The 17,841-nt window shown below is 43.7% G+C and overlaps 1 protein-coding gene across 3 annotated transcripts; it reads left to right on the forward strand.

Moving 5' to 3' along the window:
* The first annotated feature begins 331 nt into the window (after window positions 1-331).
* Window positions 332-17,159, forward strand: JMJD7 (jumonji domain containing 7). 3 transcript variants are annotated; one of them, XM_075927197.2, is made up of 8 exons: window positions 332-490; window positions 1,910-2,063; window positions 2,804-3,057; window positions 4,511-4,567; window positions 6,066-6,161; window positions 7,607-7,683; window positions 12,774-12,933; window positions 16,515-17,159. In XM_075927197.2, the coding sequence occupies exons 1-8, from the start codon at window positions 406-408 to the stop codon at window positions 16,601-16,603; spliced, it is 972 nt and encodes a 323-aa protein (XP_075783312.2). In that variant the 5' UTR covers window positions 332-405; the 3' UTR covers window positions 16,604-17,159. The 3 variants fall into 3 exon arrangements, with proteins under 3 accessions (XP_075783312.2, XP_075783313.2, XP_089634637.1); XM_075927198.2 differs by having other exon boundaries at window positions 394-418; XM_089778511.1 differs by lacking the exon at window positions 332-490 and adding an exon at window positions 983-1,436.
* The last annotated feature ends 682 nt before the right edge of the window (window positions 17,160-17,841 follow it).

Genomic DNA, 17,841 nt, shown 5'->3' on the forward strand with positions numbered 1-17,841 from the left:
GACCGCCCGGAGGGAACAGCCAGCATGTCGGCATTACAGACTCTCAGACACTGGGCTACTGTACATATGATGCTATAGCCCATGTGTGACTAGTATGGGGGGGGGTTTGAGGGGGGGAAGCGCTCGCAGGTAAAAGCTGCGGCTCAGGCCAAGGCACCGCCCTGGGGAGGGACGCAAAGAGGCAGCTCCCTCCCCAACCACACGCCGAGAACCAACGCGCCCGGGCGGCGTAACTTGGTCCCTTCCGGCCCCGCCCCCGCGCAAGTGCGCAGCCACATCCCGCCCCCGAGCACGTGCCAGCCCAAGTCCGGGCAGACCAGAGCGAGGGCAGCGGCTTCAGCAGATGCGACTGAGCACGTGCAGGAAACGCCAAGCGGCACGTTGCGTCAGTCCGGCTGGCCGGGCATGGCGGGGGCAGGTGGGGGAGGGGAGGCGTCTGCGCTGCGGGCGGTGCGAAGGTGCCTGGCGGCGTTCCCGGCAGAGGCCCGGGGTGAGCGCGAGCGAGCGAGGCCGAAGCCCCCGACGGGGCTGCCCCCCCCCTCTGGCGCGCGCTCCCGCAAAGTGGGGGAGGCGCGTGAGCGGGGTCGGTGCGGTGGGACCGCAGGGAGCCGGCTGGGGGGAGAGGTTTAGGGCCCAGCGCTTGGCAGCGCCTCGGACGAAGCCCGTTAGTGACGGACTCGGGGTGGGTGACCGCGGTGGTCCCGTGTGACCCCCCCCCCCCCCCGCTGTACGGGCACCCGCTGGCCTGGCAGTGAGCGTGTGAGCGCCAGTAACGAACCTCTCTGAGCCGCCCCCCCCGAGTCTGCTTGCAGCACAGTCAGGGGCAGCTCAGCTTCACTTCCCTGCTGCTAGTCCGGCACTAACCGTAGCAGACGGGGAGTGGGGTTTGGGGGCCCTTCATAGAGAAGCAAAGCGGCGCAAAACCTGCTACAGGTCACCACTAGAGAGCCAATGACTCTGTGTGGGAAACTTTGAAAAACATCGTGTTTGGTTTCAGAGGGGTAGCTGTGTTAGTCTGCTTCAGCGAAAATAGGGAGTCTCGTAGCCCCTGCTTTCCCTGATTTGCTGTGCATTTTAAAAAAGCATAGCTAAAAGTTTGTTTGACATAAGACCATGTATTATATATTTATTTGTGTAGACATTAATGACAGGACCCAATTTGGAAAATGGCTATAAAATCTCTAAATTTACATTTTGGTACTGTACCAAAATGAAAAATTGTCTAAGTAGATGTGCTGAATGTGAGGCTGTCTCTAGGTATCTTTGTTGTATGAGTCCAGTACTGATGCAGTTTCCCTTCAGCCTAGCATGATCTTTTTTCTGTATCAGTGTTTCTTAAACTGTGTTCCAGGAACACCAGTGTACCATGAAGCAGTAGGAGATGTGCCACAGAGAACAACAGAGTTCAAAGTGGCCACCCTTTCTTAAAGGGGCAGGTGATTTTTTTCCTCAATTACTTTCCCCCTTACTACTACTATTTTTCTTCACCACCACCACCACCACCAAAAAAAATTCTTGGTGTTCCTCATAAAAAAAAATTGTTTGATGTTCCTCAGTCTTAAAAAGTTTAAGAAACACTGGTCTGCATGAAGTATTGTCACATGGGAAATGAATCACAATAGCTGATAGGCTGAAACAAGTTGTGGCCAGTTGTGTGGATTTGCATATGCTGAGCCTGATGCTGAAGACCACCTTGTAGGTAGGGTTTTGGCACTTGGAGACTACAAATTCTAGTGTACAGCATGACCAGTGCTCAGCTAGAGCCACTGCATGTAGGGATGGTCCTATCTACACTGGAGAAACTTTCTAACTTGTTTTGAAACTCATTAGAATCAGTATAGAGATGGTTTAAAATGGCATGAAATGGTTTCAAGACTTCTGTGAGATTCATTTGTCTTTATCTGGGCAGAATTGGGACTGACGGAATCTGTGCCATACATAGACAGCCTTCTGTCTCCACTGGAATTTTATCGGGAGTGGGTTTGTCCAAACAAGCCATGTATAATTCGGAATGCCTTCAGTCACTGGCCAGCTCTGAAGAAGTGGACGTTACCTTATCTCAGGTAGGAATCAGCTTTGAAATTAGGCAGTAGCTGAACTGAACCTTCAAGCCATCAGAAGAGAGTTTCTTTTTGGTTCTCTTTTAAAAAGAATATTATTATCAGGGCTCAACAAATAATACAATCTACTTGCCCGTGGCGAGTAGATTGCAACCCGGAAGAGCCAGGTTCGGGCGATCTGCACAACAGTGCGTTTGGCGAGTGGGGCTCGCCATGGTTCAGCGAGCCCTGATTATTATTATTATTTAATAATAAAAATACTGGCTCAAATGAACCTGCAATCTTAGGTGAAGACTTCTATTGGGCATGCCAGCTACAGAGTCAAAATTCAGATGTTACTTTCTTCCCCAAACTACTGTACTGTACTTAGTTCCATTAATGGCTAAGGGAGATTTAATTGTGTGTGCCAAAACGTGTGTGTGGCATAGGTATGTAAAGGGTTAACCGGTTACTCGGTAAGCGTTGCTTTACTGGCATGCTTACCGGGGTAACCAGTTACGAGGCGTCCGGTTGGGTCCACCAAGCTGCCGGTGGGGTGCTACCAGCCCAGCCAATTAAAAAGCCTCACTTTGTTTTTAAAAAATCAGCTGGGAGTGCACATGAAATTCAGTAATTTAAACTTTTATGTACAAGAGAGAGTATTTCTGGGTACATCCAAAGAGCAAATTGTGGATAAAAAAATGATCTAAAGAATATGTTTGTAGATTTCTCAACTAGCTCTGAACCTCAAATATATTTTGCAGGAAGGTAACAGGTACCAAAATGGTGAGTGTGGCAGTGACACCAAATGGTTATGCCGATGCTGTTTATCAGGACCGTTTTGTCATGCCAGAGGAGAGGCACATGCTTTTCAGCAACTTTTTGGACATTATGGAGAAGAAAGTGACCTCGTCAAGTATATTCTATGTTCAGAAGCAGTGTTCAAACCTGACTGAGGAATTCCCTGAACTTTTAGGTGATGTGGAGCCTGAGATACCATGGATGAGTGAGGCACTTGGTAAACACCCTCTGTGATCAGTGAAGACTTTTATACCACTTTAAACTTATGTGATGTTTACATGCTAAATATTTGTTAGGTATATTTCCATATATTTATCTCAGAGCCGGAAGGGACCTTGAGAGGTCATTGAATCCAGTCCCCAGCTCTCACAACAGGACCAAGTACTATCCCTGACAGATTTACTCCAAATGGCCCCTTTAAGGCTTGAACTCACAACCCTGGATTTAGCAGGCCAATCCTGTCTCCTGTTATATTTCTAATTGTCACAGGTTAGTGTAGGTTTGTCAACTCAGGAAGGAGGGGTTAGTAAGATAATTTAGCCTTGCCCTTTGGATGAGAGACTCCAAACAGCTTGCTTAGTGAATTCAAAGAGTGTGAAACTGCACCATTATACTAATATATGCTCCCTCCACAACTGGCTAAAATGTTGTCAGATTCCCAGGGTTATGTTTATAACCTCTCTCTCATAGGGCTGGAAGGGACCTTGAGAGGTCATTGAATCCAGTCCCCTGCCCTCACAGCAGGACCAAGTACGGTCCCTGACAGATTTGCCCTAGATCCCTAAATGGCCCCCTCAAGGATTGAGCTCACAACCCTGGGTTTAGCAGGCCAGTACTCAAACCACCGTGCTATCGAAGAGCTCTGTTTGTGCTGTTGCTCCCACTTGTGAGGCTAAACTGATAGCAAAAGGGGAATTTTTTTAAAGCTCATACAGTACCCTAGGGTACTGTGTAATATTTCCTTTCTGCCCCTTGTGACGTTGAAGGTGTTTCCTTATGATAGTAAAGGATTGTCCATTACAGTTAACTTTCCTGATAGAGCATGAGTCATTCCTTCAAAATGTCCTTTTTATTGTGTGTGTCCTGATTTCTTTGGGGTTATGGTACTAGGGATGTAAGAATGTCACAACTAACTGTTTAACCGATAAGTGGATGCTTATTGGTTAATGGTGTCGGTTTACTTAGCCTCCTGGGCAGATGGCTTCGCTGTGGCAGGGCAGTGAAACTGCTCCTCAGGAGCCTGGTGGCAAGGGCTGCAGAGCCCGCAGAGTGGGTAACCGTGTAACTGTTGAGGTTTTTTTCCAGCGGTTATGTGGTTATCCCATTACATGATTTTTAACATCCCTATATGGCACATGAACTGCTAGTTTGTGATTTGAGCTATGTGTTGTGGACTCAAGTCTCCAGAAAATGGGAGCTCAGAGTCATAAGCATAGCCTTGCGGATGAATAATGCTCCATCAGTAAGTTGGATGGGTCACTGCAACAACCTTCAGTCTAGAAGGAGCTCATAATTATTAGCTATCCGCAGTCAAGGCTGACATATTTACTGAGGTAGGTGGGGAATGTAAACAAACTGAGTTGGCAGAAAAATCTTTATCTGTGACTCTTTAAATGTAGCATTCATATTAATTTTCTGTTGAAAATTACTTCCTTTTCTTCCTCTTGCAGGAAAGAAGCCTGATGCTGTGAATTTCTGGCTTGGCGAGTCTACTGCTGTGACATCTTGTGCGTAGCATATGATGCTGTCCTGTCTTGTATGTGCCCTCAATTCAGATTTTGATATGCTTGTTTTGATGGCTAAGGGGTAGGTCTCTTTGGGGAATCCTCCAGTTATACTTATAGATAGCTTCTCCTTTAAATGACATTTACAGATGTAATGATCTTTCTTTCTACCCGCCTTGTCCCAGCACTTGGTTGTTGTATTTGTATGTGCATCCAGCTTATTGTTTCAGGTGGAATATTAAACATTTCTGCCCTGTAAATCTTGGACCTTGGCTTACAGTAAAGCAATCAATTTCAGTCTCATGCTTCATAGTTCAAGATAATTGCTAATAGGGATTAGGAAGGATTCTCCCCCTCCTTAATACTTTGCACAATTAAAATAGTATGGGTATTTTTCTCTTCTTCTGAAGTTTATTAGCAACTTCCATACAGTACTTTGGAGATTGAACTTCTTAGATCACTGGTCTGAGGCGATATGGCAGCTCCTGTTTCTCTTTTTTTGCCATGACCGTCTCCTTTCTCTGTGATTTTTGAGATAAGAGCAGAGCAGAAATGGATAATTTAGCAGTGTAGTCATCCAGTCTGAAATATATTTACTCTCTGGAATCACAGATTCAGGTCCTGGAATGGTTGACTCAAGCCTTTATTTTTCTGAGGTAGATTGAGTACCGTACAATTTGCTCTATGGGTATTTTGGATGAGACTTTAAAAGCAGAGGTAATATCTGCTGCTTGGACACTGAACATCTCAGATCATGTTCCTAACAGTAGGCACTAATCAAAATTCCTGTCTGCCAGCAAACTGTTAATCAATGTGTTTCTGAGCAGGTTGGTTGCCAGGTTCCACCTCAGAAGTGACTGTTTTTCTATGGTGCTCGCTATGGGTATGTCTAGACTGCATCCCTCTGTCTGCAGAGGGGTGCAGATTAGAGAGGTTGACATCGCAAATGAAGCGGGGATTTAAATATCCCATGCTTAATTTGCATAAAAATGGCCACTGTTTTTGCCGACTCAGCACTTTGTCATCAAAAAGGGGCAGTCTAGAGGGGGATCTGTCGAGAAAGAAACCCTTTTTCAACAGATCCCTTATGCCTCCTGCAAGGAGGTTTACAGGATCTGTCAAAAAAGTCTTTCTTTCTTGACAGATCCCCCTCTAAACTGCTTTTTGCCGACAAAGTGCTGAGTCGGCAAAAACGGTGGCCATTTTTATGCAAATTAAGCACGGGATATTTAAATCCCCGCTTCATTTGCAATGGCGACCTCTCTAATCTGCACCCCTCTGCTGACAGAGGGATGTAGTCTAGACATACCCTATATGTTGTAGATGAAGTGATTTGGAGTCCTTTTGACTGAAAAGTGATGCATGCATATGAAATATTATTTTATCGTTCTTTCTTTCCCTTACAACAAGAAGAAGCAGCCTAATACTACCAAGAAGAACTATTGCTTTCAGTTTGCTACAGTTTGTGATGTGGTGCTTTTTTCTTTTTTCTCAATTTTAGTACATAAAGATCACTATGAGAATTTGTACTGTGTGATTTCTGGTGAGAAACATTTTCTGCTGCACCCACCAAGTGATCGCCCCTTCATCCCCTACGGTACATGCTTTAGAGTGTGTGTATGTGTGGAGAAGAGAAGGGGCTAAAGTAATGGAAGGGAGAGAAAGGATGAGTGTTCTATTCATTTCTGCAGTGTTACATTTTGTAATATGAATAGAACTCTATACTACTCTACATAGCAAGTATTTAGTAATAGATTTATATTCCTGGGGCTGGATCCTCAGCTGATGTAAATTATCGTCTTTACTTGAGTTACTCTGATTTATACCAGCTGAGGATCTGGCCCCGGGTCTGTACTTGAAGTATGTGGTTGGCTGGAATTCCTACAGCTTTAGAATTATTAAAATATCTGCAGTGAAGTGTGCAGTTTTCTCATGCCTATTAGTTCTTGATTCCTCCTGCTAATTCTCTTTCTGGAAAAAGCAGGGAAATGAAATACAAATATGTACATTAATTAAATATTTAAGTTACAAATGTAACTGCTGAAATCTAACACAATAAGGTTATTATAGTAACATTAACTTGGCCACATTACACACAGTTTTTATTTTTGATTTCTCTGTTTCACACATGCACAATAATATTTATATTTATATTAAATGTATACAATCTGACATACAAGATGGGCAATATGAACCTTCTCACAAACGTAATTGGTTTTTTTTTTTTTTACTCTCTGATTTCTGAGCCATTACTTTTGTAACCCTGATGTGAGACTGTCAGTTTGAGTGGGAGTGTATGTGTTTATTTTTATATATTACCATTTTATTTCTTACTTTGGTATTGTTTGAAACTTACATCATTTGATCTGCCTTTTGCAAAACCTGCAAGAGCTAAGACTTTGTTGACATTCCTTAATCTCTGGGAATAAGGCGGATCATATCTAAAGATCAGAAGGAGAACTATTAAGTACAGAGTTAAATGCCACAGGCACTGAAACAATGAAAGAAGAGCAACTCAGATTTTCTTAAATGATTGATAAGCCAAATAAGATAAAATTAGAAGTGAAAGGATAGCTACAAGTCATTGAGATCTCTAGTGAGAGCTCTCTAGGTAGAATGACCTAAGCAGAAAGGATGAAGAATAGAATGCTAGGTAAGATAGAGAAGAAGTTGTGGACTTGGAAAGGAAAACAGGATGGTAACTGGAACAGAGTAGGATAAAGAAAATGTAAAGGAGTGTAGTAAGGAAAGAGGAAAAAACAACTAATTTGAAGGAAGAAAGGACAGAGCCCAAGAAAAGGGAGGCATTGGTGAATGTTGTGGAGTAAGCAGAGTGCAGAGCTGGTAATAGGGAGGGCAGAAATTGGAAGACAGGGTCACAGAATGAACAAAGCGAAGAAAGACAACTGAAAATGGTGGTTGTGTGATGTCATCTTAATATTTGCATCTATCTGTGAAAGTGTGAAATACTGTGCCACTAAGACTCTGTATTTATTATGAAGATTAATGCTGTTTAATCTTTTCCATGCTTTATACTTGCAGAGCTCTACCTACCTGCAACCTATTGTATATCAGAAGATGGTTCATTTCAGGTTGTGGATGAGAAGGCTGCAGAAAAGGTACTTACATCTTTGTATTAAAGGAACACCATCAACTTATCAATCAGTGAATTTTTAAAAAATTAGTTAGGTCATTTCAGGTAATACACCACACCCTGTGTCCTCTTGCAAGTTTTAACTGCACGCTGGGAACCATTTAAAGCAATAGCTATTAAAAGAATAGCCTTTCAAAATAATGTTTTCTGTGTGCTGAACACAAACCGATTCATTACTAGTCTTTTTAAATAATATCAAATAAAGGAATTTACTCATTAAGAGTGAATTTCACTGCTCTGCATACACTGTTTATTGTCCCTCTGCATAGGGGTGAATTTCATCCTACAAAAATATCTTTTTGTGCCATAAAATGTAGTTATTGGTATAAGCAAAGCATATTTTCTTTGTACTAGTAATTATTATTTGGTCAGAATGACCAAGAACAGGCACCATACAAAATGTATACAGATATTATCCAAAGAGGGGGAAGATAAGGTGCTGGTGTAGGACTTGGAGGGTCCAGGTTAAGGATGTTAAGGAGGGGGTATTTGTCTTATAGTGTAGTTTTTACAATTTGTATCTCTCGATAAGAGGAGGTGCTCTGCAGAGCTGCAGCGCGAGTGGCTCCTGAAGCTGGCACGAGCCAGAACTGAGCAGTTCTGGCTTGTGCTGGCTCCAAGACTGCTACGGCTCTGCATTTTAAATGTAGTAAGAGTCACCTGGCTCTTACTACATTTAAAATGCAGAGCTGCAGTGTGGGTGGCTCCTGGAGCCAACGTGAACTAAGACTGAGCAGTCCCGGTACGCGCTGGCTCTAAGACTACTGTGACCCTGCCTTTTAAATTTAGTAAGAGCTGCCTGGCACTTACTACATTTAAAAGGCAGAGCTGCAGCAGGGTGAGGGAAACTGGCTTTTAAGTCAACTCCTCCCAGCACCACTTCCTGTGGGGCGCCCCCCCCCCCTTCTGCCTCTGATACGGAGGCAACAAGTGTGGGGGACATGCAAGTAGTCGACTGATCAAAGACTCTTTTACATCCCTAGTCTGGGTCATTTTCCTGTTCCATCACAGATATCCTGGGTGACCTTGAGCAAGTCACTCAGCCTCTCTGCACCTCAGTTCCTCAGATATAAAATGAGGCTAATACTTCAGTAATAATACATGGAGGTGCTGTGAAGGTAAATATGTTAGAGTGGAAGGTACTTAGGTACTATGGTAATGCTGGCTATTAAGTACATGGAGCTTACAGTTCATTTTTAGATGACAAAAAAACAGGATAAGGAGCAATAAAGATTTCAGTTATAACATTTTGCAGTTTATTCTGAACTCATACATTTTTAAAGCCAAAAGGGACTACTGTGACCATGTAGTCTGACCACCTTCACCACAGACCTCCACCAACCCCATCCTGTAATAGAACTATAACCTCTGGCAGAGTTAGTGACATCATGATTTAAAGACTTCAAATGATAGAGAATCCACCATTTACTTTAGTTTAAACTGCCAAGTGACCCATTTCCTATGCTGCAGAGGAAGACACAACTGCCCCCCAGGATCATTGCCTATCTGAATTGGGGAAAAATTCCTTCCCAGCCCCAAACATGGTGATCACGTGAAGCCTGTGTGTGTCTGCGAGACCCACCTGCCAATCCTTGGGAAGAATTCTCTGTAATAACTTGAGTCTTCCCCATTTGGTACCCCTTTTTCAGCCACTGGGGATTTTTCCTCGTACTAATTGCAGATGGGCCACATGCCAGTGTAGGCAGTCTAATCATACCATCCCTTCCATACATGTATTAAGCTCAGTCTTGAAGCCAGTTAGATATTTCCCCTCTTATTACTCTTTGTAAGGGTGTTCCAGAACATCACTACTGATGGTTAGAAACTTTCGTTTAATTTCAAGCCTAAACTTGTTCAATACCAGTTCGTCTATTTGCTTTGATGTCCTCATCGGTTCTTAAATACCAAGAAGGTAGAGAAATTATCCTTGCAATGTAGAGATCAACCAGTCACCCCGTAGCTTTTGTTTGGTTCAGCTAAACAAGTCAAGGTCTTTGATTGTCCTCTCCATAATGTAGGTTTTCTGTCTCAGATTATTTTAGTAGTCTTTCTTTGCACCTGTTTCAGTTTGAAATAATCTTTCCTATACATGGAAAACCAAAATTGTGCACACAATTCCAGATAGGGTCTTACTAGTGCCTTTTATAATAACAGTACCACATCCGTGTGTCTACTGGAAATAGCTTAACTAATTCATTTTAGGATTACATCAACCTTTTTTCATGGCTGCATCACACTGGTGGCTTATTATCATCCCACGATCAACCAATACACCTGGGTCTTTTTCCTCTGTCACTTCCAACCAATACACCCCAAGCTCATAAAAATTTGTTATGGTAGACTCTAAGCACATGATCTTGCATTTATGACTGTAGGTTGAACCTCTCTTGTCCAGCACACATGGGACCTGACTGGTGCCAAACCAGAGACATTGTTCTCCCACAGGATGCCAATATTGTCTAGTAGCATTACTAACGCTTCTTACTGGGCTGTTAGAAGACATTTAGAGATAAATTAAACTAAATAGCAGCACAGAACACTGAAAGCCAGGACTAGTGGCAATAAACAAACTTTATGGGACCACAGGAAATTTGACCATACCTGTAAGTGGACATCCAGCTAACTAAAATCATGCCAGACCCAGATGTTGCCAAACTAGAATGTGCTGGACTAGAGTGGTTCAGCCTATATTGAATTTCATTCCATTTGTGTTACATCCATTTTCAAGGTCCTCCAGGTCTTCTCATATGATATTAACTCAATTTTGTGATCTCCCTTCGGACAGACAGTTCACTTTTTACTATGGCCCATTCTTGTCTCCCCTTTAACCAGTTCCTTATCTGCCTTTTAGTTCTCATATTTATCTCTGTCTTTTAATCATTTAACTAATAATTTCCCATGTAGTGCTGTATCAAATGCCATACTGAAATCCACATAGATTAGAGCTGTATTTTCTTTGTGTGTGTGACGGGTCGCGCCGCCCCCACACCCCACCCGGCGGCCCGCCCCGCACTCAGCCCGCGATCGCGCTGTCTCTCCTGGGCGCCACCCAGGGAGCGCGGCAGCACTGCGGAGCCTGCTCCCTTGCCGCGGCCCAGATGACGGGCAGCGCGGCAGGGGTGGGGCTACGCCCGGACGACGACGCACGGCGGGGGCGGAGCCTCGGCGACGTGGCGTCTGACGTCACCGGGCACGACGGGGAGGGAGGAGCCTGGTGACGTGACGCACTGCGTCACCAGGACCGGATGCCGGCGGGGAATTCAAAAAGGGGAGGGAACGGGGGAACAGGAGGGAGGACGGAGGAGCAAGGAGGGGAAGGAGGGAGACGGAGAGCGAGCAGAGGAGGAAGAAACGGAGAAGGAGGAGAGAGCGGAGGAGGAGGAAGGAGCAGAGGAGGAGGGGAGAACAGAGGAGGAAGGAGGCACAGGGCACTGAAGGAGAGGCACGCAGCACGAGGAGGGAAGCGGAGGAGCACAAGTGGTGAGGGGGACTGTAAAAAGGGTGCAAGCAGAGGCGGCGGGGAGCAGGACGGGCTCTCGCGTTACAGTGTGAAAAACCAGTTATCTTCTCGAAGAGATCAGGTGGATCTGGATCAGGTGGATCTGGCATGATCTATCTTTTGTAAAACCATGATGTATTTTATCCCAATTACAGTTTATCTCTGTGTTTAACTGCTGTCTTTCGAATTTTGTTCCAGGACCTTGCATTCAATTTAGGTCAAACTAATAGGCCTATAGTTTTCCAGATCACTCTTTTTTTCCTTCCTTGAAAATAAGTCATATATTACCAATTTACTAGTCACAGATTACAACCCCCACACTTACAAAAAATGTTTTTCTGCGGGATGACAGAGTGATGTCATCATGTCACTCTGAATGCCTCTTACCTACTCCCTCCCTTCCTCCTCCCCGCTGCCACACCGCGGCCTCCCTGCTCCCCAAGTTCTCAGGGGGGAGGAGAGGGGGCGGGAGTTAGGACTATGGCACAGTGGCCTCGCCTTGCCTGCGCCTCCCCTCTTCCTCCCCCCCCCAGGTGGCTGGAGGGAGAGCGTGGGGCATGGCCCCCCCTCGCCCCTAGCGGCCTCGGGGAGAGAGATGGGGTTCGTCTAGCCTTGGGGCAACCCCATCTCAGCAGCCAGGGTGGGGGAGAGGAGGTTGCCATGCTTCGGCTTGGCCCTCTCCAATGGCTGGGGGAGAGCTGGGGCTACCTACCCCCAGAGAGAGGGGGGTTGGTGAGCATAGCAAGCAGGGGGCACAGCCCCCTAGTATTAATTACAAATGCTTGTCATTGGGCTAGCAATTTCATACGCTAGTTCCTGTAATATTTTTGACTGGTAGTTATCTGAGTCCTTTGATTTGGTACTATTAAACTGATTTAGTTTAAATTCCACCTCAGATGTAATTTCTTCTTCCAAATACTTGTTTCTATTAGCTTCCCTACTCCTACCCCTAAGCTCTTTATTTCCCTTATAAAAACTGAGAGACAGTCTCTGTTTTGGTGTTGGGCTATTCCTAAATTATCTTTAGTCTCCATCCCATCCTCAGTGTTTAGAGGTCCTACTTCTTTCCTCAATATTGGCATAAGTGTATCACACAGCAATTTGTAGGTGAACCAAGCTCACACTATTATCTGCTTTTATGGGCCTTCATACTGCCTGCCAATAGGCTAACCATGTCTTGCTTAACTAATCACTTCTTCACAAGTACCTTCTTTCCCTCTGTCTGTTTTCTATCCCAGGTCCATTTCCTGCCATGTAACCTCTGTCACAATCAATCAGATCCCTTTTCTTGTGCCCAAAATAGTGTCCCCAGAGTCTGTTGTTGGTGATAGAGCATTCCATTTACCAAGTATTATGTCTTATTGAAAGGAGTATTTTGTAATGTGGTAAGGTGATAGTTTTCTTTGATAGGATTTACATCTATATATTTTCTGGTTTCAAAGTACATTTTATTTACAAGCTCAATAAGTGAATGTTTTTATTTATTCACTGTTTTCTGGGAGACCCTAAAATCTTCTCTCGTTAAATGCCACATGTTCTACACTCTTCCCCGGCAGGTGCCATGGATTCCGTTGGATCCTTTAAAACCAGATCTGGAACAATATCCAGAGTATGCCCAGGCAAGGCCTTTGCGGTGTACAGTGAAAGCTGGTGAAATGTTGTACCTCCCTTCTCTCTGGTTTCATCATGTTCAGCAGTCTCATGGATGTATTGCAGGTAAGAACAGCTGTTAAGGACAAACATATATTCCGTCTATGATTGCATAGTCCGTTTTCTCTTGCAAAACATGGTTGGGTAGCAGACTTTCACAAAGTCTTTTCTTCTTCATCCCTGGTAGAGCTTGCCATCTTGGCATGTGACTGTAGTGTTACATCCTTACACAGACTTTTCTGAGGATATCTTATATAGAATTGCTTAAGAATGTAGTGAAATGGGTGAAGAAGGTAGGAAAAATCAACTAGTCCTTGAGGCTACAGAAAGAGAGCCGTTACTCAGTCACCACCATCATACTTTGTTTTGTCAGAGCTAAGCAGGTTATGTGATTGGCTGCAAATTGGCTGTCTCCACATCACAGGCAAAGAACAGGAAACTTGGAAATGGCAAAGGTGCTTAACGACGTCTTTGTTTCAGTTTTTGTCAAGAAGATCAATTGTGATGGGATGCCTAACATAGTGATGCTAGAGGAAATCGGGTATGTTTAAAAGTTAAAATAAAAAAAAGTTAAAAATTACTTAGAAAAGTTAGATGTCTGCAAATCACCAGGCCCTGATGAAATGCATCCTAGACTATTGAAGGAGCTGATAGAGGATGTATCTGAGTCTTTAGCTATCATGTTTGAAAAGTCATGGAAGTCGGGAGAGATACCAGAAGACTGGTAAAGGGCAAGTATAGTGCCTATCTATAGAAAGAGGAAATAATAACAACCCAAGAAACTACATTCCAGTCAGTTTGACTTCTGTGCTAGGGAAGATAATGGAACAAGTAATTAAGGAATTCATCTGCAAACATCTGGAAGATAAGAACGTGATAGGTAACAGCCAGCATGGATTTGTAAAGAACAAATCATGTCAAACCAATCTTGATAGTTTTCTTTGATAGGATAAAAAGCCTTGTGCATAAGGGAGAAGTGATGGATGTGGTATACTTAAACTTTAGTAAAGCATTTGAATAGGTCTCACATGACCTTCTTATCAATAAATTAGAGAAATAAAACCTAGATGGGGCTCCTATAAGGTGGGATCATAACTATCTGGATAACTGTTCTCAGAGAGTAGTTATTAACAGTTCACAGTCATGCTGGTATATCCAGTGGGGTTCAGCAGGGGTCTGCTTTGGGGCCAGTTCTGTTCAATGTCTTCAACGATTTAGATGATGTAATAGAGAATATGCTTATTAAGTTTGCATATGATACCAAGCTGGGAGGGGTTGCAAGTGCATTGGAGACTAGTGTCATAATTCAAAATGGTCTGGACAAACTAGAGAAATGGTCTGAGGTAAATCAGATGAAGCTTACTAAGGAAAAATGCAAAGTATTCCCCTTAGGAAGGAACAATTAGTTTCACACGTAGGGTGTGTCTAGACTAGAGGGTTTTTTGTTTTGTTTTTTAAAGTGGCCTTTATTTGAAAAAATTTCCCCTGCATCTAGACTGCTGCTGCGTTCTTTCGAAAGTAAATTGAAAGGACGCGGCAGCTTTTTTGACCACAGAAAACTTCATTTTACGAGGAATAATGCCTCTTTTGGAAAGTGCTCTTTTGAAAAAAGGTGCTAAGTAATGCAAACTGCTTTTTCGAAGGAGAGCATCCAGACTGCCTGGGTGCTCTCTTTCGAAAAAACAGCTTGCTTTTTCGAAAGTACTGGTTGTATTCTAGACACTCTCTTTCAAAAGAGGCTTTTTCAAAAGTATCTTTCGGAAAAGCCTCTTTCGAAAGAGTCTTGCAGTCTAGACATAGCCTAACAGAATGGGAAGCGACTGTCTAGGAAGGAGTACTGCAGAAAGGGATCTAGCGGTCATAGTGGACCACAAGCTAAATATGAGTAAACAGTGTGACATTGTTGCAAAAAAAGCAAACATGATTCTGGGATGCATTAACAGGAGTGTTGTGAACAGGACAGGAGAAGTCATTCTTCCACTCTACTCTGATTAGGCCTCAGTTGGAGTATTGTGTCCGGGTCTGGGCATCACATTTCAAGAAAGATGTGGAACAATTGGAGCAAGTCCAGAGAAGAGCAAAAATAAAATGATTAAAGGCTTAGAAAACATGAGCTATGAGGGAAGAGTGAAATAATTGGACTTGTTTAGTTTAGAAAAGAGAAGACAGAGCAAACATATTAGCAGTTTTCAAGTATCTAAAAGAGTGTTACAAGGAGCAGGAGGGAGAAAAATTGTTCTCCTGGCCTCTGATGATAGGACAAGAAGCAATGGGAGGTTTAAGTTGGACATTAGGGAAAAACTTCCTAACTATGAGGGTGGTTAAATACTAAAACAAATTGTGAGGTTGTGGAATCACCATCACTGGAGATACTTAGATGTTTATCCAACCTACACTTATCAGGGATCATCTAGACGGTGCTTGCCATGAGGGCAGGAGACTGGATTTGATGATCTCTTGAGGTCCCTTTCAGTTCTAGTATTCTATGATCCTATGAAACTGAGCAAAGACATTTGACTTTTAAGTGTTATCAGACCAGTAAAAATGAGTGTCTAATGCATAAAAGAAAACCATCAAAAAGGTTCATAGCATTATAGAACACTAGAGCTGGAAGGGATCTTGAGAGGTCATCAAATCCAGTTCCCTGCCCTCACAGCAGGACCAAGCACTGTCTAGAGCATGAGTTTCCAAACTGAGGGGGGTGTGAAGAAATTCCAGGGGGGTGCGCGAGGCAACCAACTGCCCCCCCTCCCCACATCAAGTTTTGCTTGCTGCCCCGGTCAGTACCCCCCCCTTTTTTCCCAACAAGTTTTGCTTTGGGGGGGCAGGGGCACAAGGGGTTTTCAAAAATTAAAAAGGGGCATGATGTCGAAAAGTTTGCGAACCACGGGTCTAGAGTTACTCGTCAAACCCTTTAACAAAAATCTCTTCCGCTCTCCACTCATAGGCTATCATATGTTGCTTTTTCTTGGAGAGCACTAGTCTTTCAAACTTTTCTCCTTTTATACACCTACACCATTAATGTCTGTATTATGAGGGTGCAAGGAAAGACTCATAGCTAGAGCAGCAACTCCGTCCATGCAGATCAAAAACAAGTAACTAATGAGTGTTGAATAACATCAACCCAGTTATGAGATCAAATGCAAAACACTGCTTGCAGATATTGGAGACATTTATTTTAGTACTTGCCGTAGCATGATAAAAAGAATGAAAATGAATGGGTAAGTCAGAATTTAAAATGCTGTCCAACTGATGACCAAATGATGGATTAATGCACCAAATGATGGATTAATGGGAAGAGAGAGGTTCAAATCTACAGTAAGTCATATATTAAAACGAATTTATATCCTTGGCAGATATTTTCTGTTTCTAAACATTTTGCAAATCTACTCGGAAGAATCCAAGGACTGGTATTCTGGGGTTATTGTGGGTTAGGGATGAGGTGCTTTGGCAGATATCTGTAACAGATGGTGACTCACTGCCTGTCCGCATTATGCTTGTCTCCAGTCAGAGCTGGGGTTCTTTTAAAGTTCATGCAGTCCTGAGAAATGTGTGCCTTTATTACCTTCTAAAGCAGTATATGACTATGGCCATAAGGCATTTCTAATGCTAGACTATAACAAATTTCCTTTCTCTTGTCTCCTCAGTGAATTATTGGTATGACATGGAATATGACTTGAAATACAGCTATTATCAACTTCTAGATTCTCTCTCAAAAGCTGTGACATTGGTATAGCCAGACTGGGGACACAGTCATAAACCTTTCTCTCTGGTGTGGCTGAATTACATGCATCTGTTCCTGGAGTACAAATATGCTTGAGTCAGAAGAGCTAAACATTAAATTATCCTCAACAAATTATCTGTCAGATGGAGGATATTTGTCCTGCTTGCCTTTGGAGATGGTATCATGCAGATTTTAAGTGAAATTCCAATCCAGTGTCTGTCTTATTTGGCTGGACGACAGTATTTTGCAGTTTTAATGCTTAGCCTCACTTGCCCCAGGTTTTGGAAACATCAGAAATGTTAACCACGTGTGTTCCTATCCCTTTGAAGACTCTTTAAAGAACATACAAAGCTTGGTCTACAGATCTGGGTTTGGTAACTGCCAAAATAATGAAGCAAAAGCAGCTCTGCTATAAACAATGTAATCATCAGTGCAAGACTCCAATTCATTATGAGATGACAATACTTTCTCAGTTTTAATTCATTGTGTTCAGTGACTGTGTGTAATGCTTTTTATGAAGATTCAGAATACAAACTGAGCAATAAAATATCCGTGTTTTGCAAGCTTATTTATATGCTAGCTATGGGAACCTTCAACTGTTACTGGCCTGGGGAATGATCAGGAAATCATGATCTAATAGTGATTATTTTCTATATTAAAAACATATGTCTATATTTCATTGTGCAGATTGCCAATACAGGCAGTCCCCGGGTTACGTACAAGATAGGGACTGTAGGTTTGTTCTTAAGTTGAATCTGTATGTAAGTCGGAACTGGCATCCAGATTCAGCCGCTGCTGAAACTGATCAGTTTCAACAGTGGCTGAATCTGGACACCAGTTCTGACTTACATACAGATTCAACTTAAGAACCCCAGGTGTCCCCAAGTCAGCTGCTGCTGAAACTGATCAGCAGCTGATTCCAGGAAGCCCGGGGCAGAGCAACTCTGCCTCCGGCTTCCTGTAGTCAGCCGCTGGTCAGTTTCAGCAGCGGCTAACTTGGGGACGCCTGGGGCAGAGCAGCTCGGGTGCTGCTGGGTTGGTCCAGTAGCGCGGCCGCTCCTCGGCACTACTGGACCAACCCAGCAGCACCCCAGCTGCTCTGCCCCAGGCGTCCTGATTCAGCCACTGCTGAAACTGATCAGCAGCGGCTGAATCAGGACTCCTGGGGCAGAGCAGGTGGGGTGCTGCTGGGTTGGTCCAGTAGCGCCAAGGAGCAGTGCTGCGGGACCAACCGGCAGCGCCCCACCTGC

Source organism: Pelodiscus sinensis, chromosome 5 (assembly GCF_052426305.1).
Source record: "Pelodiscus sinensis isolate ZL-2025 chromosome 5, ASM5242630v1, whole genome shotgun sequence".
NCBI classification, from domain to species: Eukaryota; Metazoa; Chordata; order Testudines; family Trionychidae; genus Pelodiscus; species Pelodiscus sinensis.

Coding starts and splice junctions, on each gene's coding strand:
- JMJD7 (XM_075927197.2), top strand. CDS start 406: ATGGCGGGGGCAGGTGGGGGAGGGGAGGCGTCTGCGCTGCGGGCGGTG. Junction 6,162..7,606: donor TCGCCCCTTCATCCCCTACG/GTACATGCTTTA, acceptor TTATACTTGCAG/AGCTCTACCTACCTGCAACC. Junction 7,684..12,773: donor ATGAGAAGGCTGCAGAAAAG/GTACTTACATCT, acceptor CTTCCCCGGCAG/GTGCCATGGATTCCGTTGGA.